The following is a 2,458-nucleotide window of genomic DNA, read 5'->3' on the forward strand; positions in this document are numbered from 1 at the left end:
GTCCCTGTAAGCAGCAGAGTCTCCACAAAAATTCAGCAGCTACTCAACACTCTGAAGCGACCAAAAAGGCCACCCCTGAAGGAATTTTTTGTGGATGATTTTGAAGAAATCGTGGAAGGTAATGAGCAGCAGCATTTTCCCAACTGTTTGTTGCAGGCCTAAGCCCATGATGAAGTTAATTAGGCCATTGTACAGAGTTGACTTAGATTGATTTCCTCTTCACAGCTGATGTTTGCAGGCATGGATCATCTGTGGCCAAGTTTCAGTAGCAGCAAAGCAGTTTTCAAAGCAGTCCATTGTCCTGCAGATGGATGATACAATGCTACCAGCCTCGTAGTCTGGCCCCAGTCACTAGCCCTGTATTTTTGCCAATAGCTTAGACTTCTTAACAGACACCTTAGATGTGTTTTGTAAACCTAGTGTCTAAAGTTACCTGAAACCGCTGATCACTTCCCAAAGCCAAGGGAGGTTATCTCATGCCAGTAATTCCATAGAAGCTGGTGGCTTCTTGGTTCAACATTGTGGAATTCAAATTCCACGTAAATTTTGGGTTTTTTGTTTTTTTTTTACTGCATTCGTCACCATGACATGAACACCTGCAGGAGTGCACCAAGTGACTTGACTAATGTCTGTCCTGTGGTTTGTTCTCCCCGTCCTGTCCCCAGGGGGAATGTTATACATGCAGCGCTTTGTTTGTTCGGGTGGCTTTTTTAAAGGCTGCTGTGGGTTTGTGTAGAAAAGCATTCGCTTTCGGTTTGCTTTTCCAGCTCCCCTGCCTGTGGCTGTGTGAGCTGGGATTCATTGGGAATGTTCTTTGCTTCCCTTGCAGTCCCGCAGCCTGACCCAAACCAGCCCAAGCCAGAGGGACGGCAGATGACCCCTGTAAAGGGAGAGCCTCTGGGAGTTGTATGTAATTGGCCTCCTGCCTTAGAAGCAGCGCTGCAGCGCTGGGGATCCACACAGGCCAAGTGCCCTTGTCTGACTGCACTGGATGTTACAGGAAAACCAGTCTATACCCTGACGTATGGTGAGTATTTCTGCTGCTGTGGGGTAGGATAAAAAGCAAAGGGTTGTTGCAGTCAAGCCAGAAAAGTGCCATTTCTGGGCTTTGAGAGTTTTTAGACAAAGCTGTGTAAATCCAGCATGGAAAATGTTCTGCAGACTCCTCGTATGACTAACTACAGTGATCATCCATCTCCTCCTCATTCTGACTCTGTAGGATGGCAGTGTGACAGCACTTTATAAAATGTAGCATGTGATATGACCCCTGACCTAAACAGATTGGGGAAGGGGTCTGTGAACAAAGCAGATTTGAAAGAAATGAACATGATGCATAAGCTGGGTGACTGCTCTAAAGGCATCGGGGAGCACAAACGGGGGTGTCTGCAGGAAGGTGGAGTGGAAGTGTGGGGAATCGCTGGGAACACAGGCACGTGCTGGGCAACGCCACTGCTGCCTCCGGAGATGCTTGTAAATACAACTCCAGCTCTGCTGCTTGTTTGTTTCTGGAGAAGACAGTTTGGGAATCTGGAAAAAACAGGAGGCAATATTACTTTTTCAAAACTCTTGGATTTTTAACCAGCTCTCTTTGGGAACAACGGCATTGCTGGGAGATAATAAAATGACTCCTCTTGGCCTTAAAAGAAAGTCTTTATCTTGTCTGGTCTAAAGCTGTATGAGGATGAAATCCTCGACACACGAAGGACTTCAGCAGCTGAGTTTGCCCTTGCACATTCTTACTGTTAGATGAACTCCCGGAGAGGACTGGAGTCAGACCGCTGGGTTCTGTTAGTCTTACTGCCACTGTGAGCAAGTCACTTAGTCTTCGCACCTCTGCTTCCTCTCTGTAAAGTGACACTTATGATCCTTGCCTGATAAGCCACCTGGGAGCTGAGTATTACTGTCCAGATGATAGATGTGGAGTCAGCAATCTTCTTCTCTTTGTGTTCCAGGCAAATTGTGGAGCAGAAGCCTTAAGCTGGCCTACACGCTGCTTAATAAGCTGGGGACCAAAAATGAACCTGTGCTAAAGCCTGGAGACAGGGTAATGAGCTTCAAGACTACCTACTTCTTTCTCTGAAGTGGGAAAAGGGATTTGTGTACTATCATACCCATAGACATTCAGATCTTCCTCCTTTAATGTGTGTGACTCATCCCAGAGATCAGTCTCATTTAACGGGAGATTTCCAGGCTCTATGAAGACTAAAGCTGCAAAGACCCCAGGGTGGCGTGCTGTCACATTTGCTTCTCTGTAGGAGAACACGTGGGCTCCAATTTTTAGAAAGGCCAAAGGGAGTTAATCACAGATTTGTGCTTGTAATTCCTAGAGGTGCCCTTGAACATCTCCCTTACATGTACCTCTCCCTATAGAAACTGGGGTTGCTAACCATGTTGGAGATCTCAATGCAGGAATTTCCATCTCTCGCTGAATGTATACTTACGGAGAAAAGCACTACGT

At 46.5% G+C, this 2,458-nt stretch overlaps 1 protein-coding gene across 1 annotated transcript in view; it reads left to right on the forward strand.

Annotated features, from left to right (window-relative positions):
* Nucleotides 1-2,458, forward strand: part of DIP2B (disco interacting protein 2 homolog B) — a 104,323-nt gene that overhangs the window by 66,442 nt on the left and 35,423 nt on the right. The window contains exons 7-9 of the mRNA XM_025212435.1: nucleotides 1-118; nucleotides 830-1,027; nucleotides 1,953-2,044. The exon at nucleotides 1-118 is cut by the window's left edge and continues 1 nt beyond it. Coding sequence (XP_025068220.1) covers nucleotides 1-118; nucleotides 830-1,027; nucleotides 1,953-2,044 — 408 coding nt within the window. The remainder of the gene's footprint in view (nucleotides 119-829; nucleotides 1,028-1,952; nucleotides 2,045-2,458) is intronic.

The sequence above is a fragment of the Alligator sinensis genome, unplaced genomic scaffold (assembly GCF_000455745.1).
Source record: "Alligator sinensis unplaced genomic scaffold, ASM45574v1 scaffold1329_1, whole genome shotgun sequence".
Classification (NCBI taxonomy): Eukaryota; Metazoa; Chordata; order Crocodylia; family Alligatoridae; genus Alligator; species Alligator sinensis.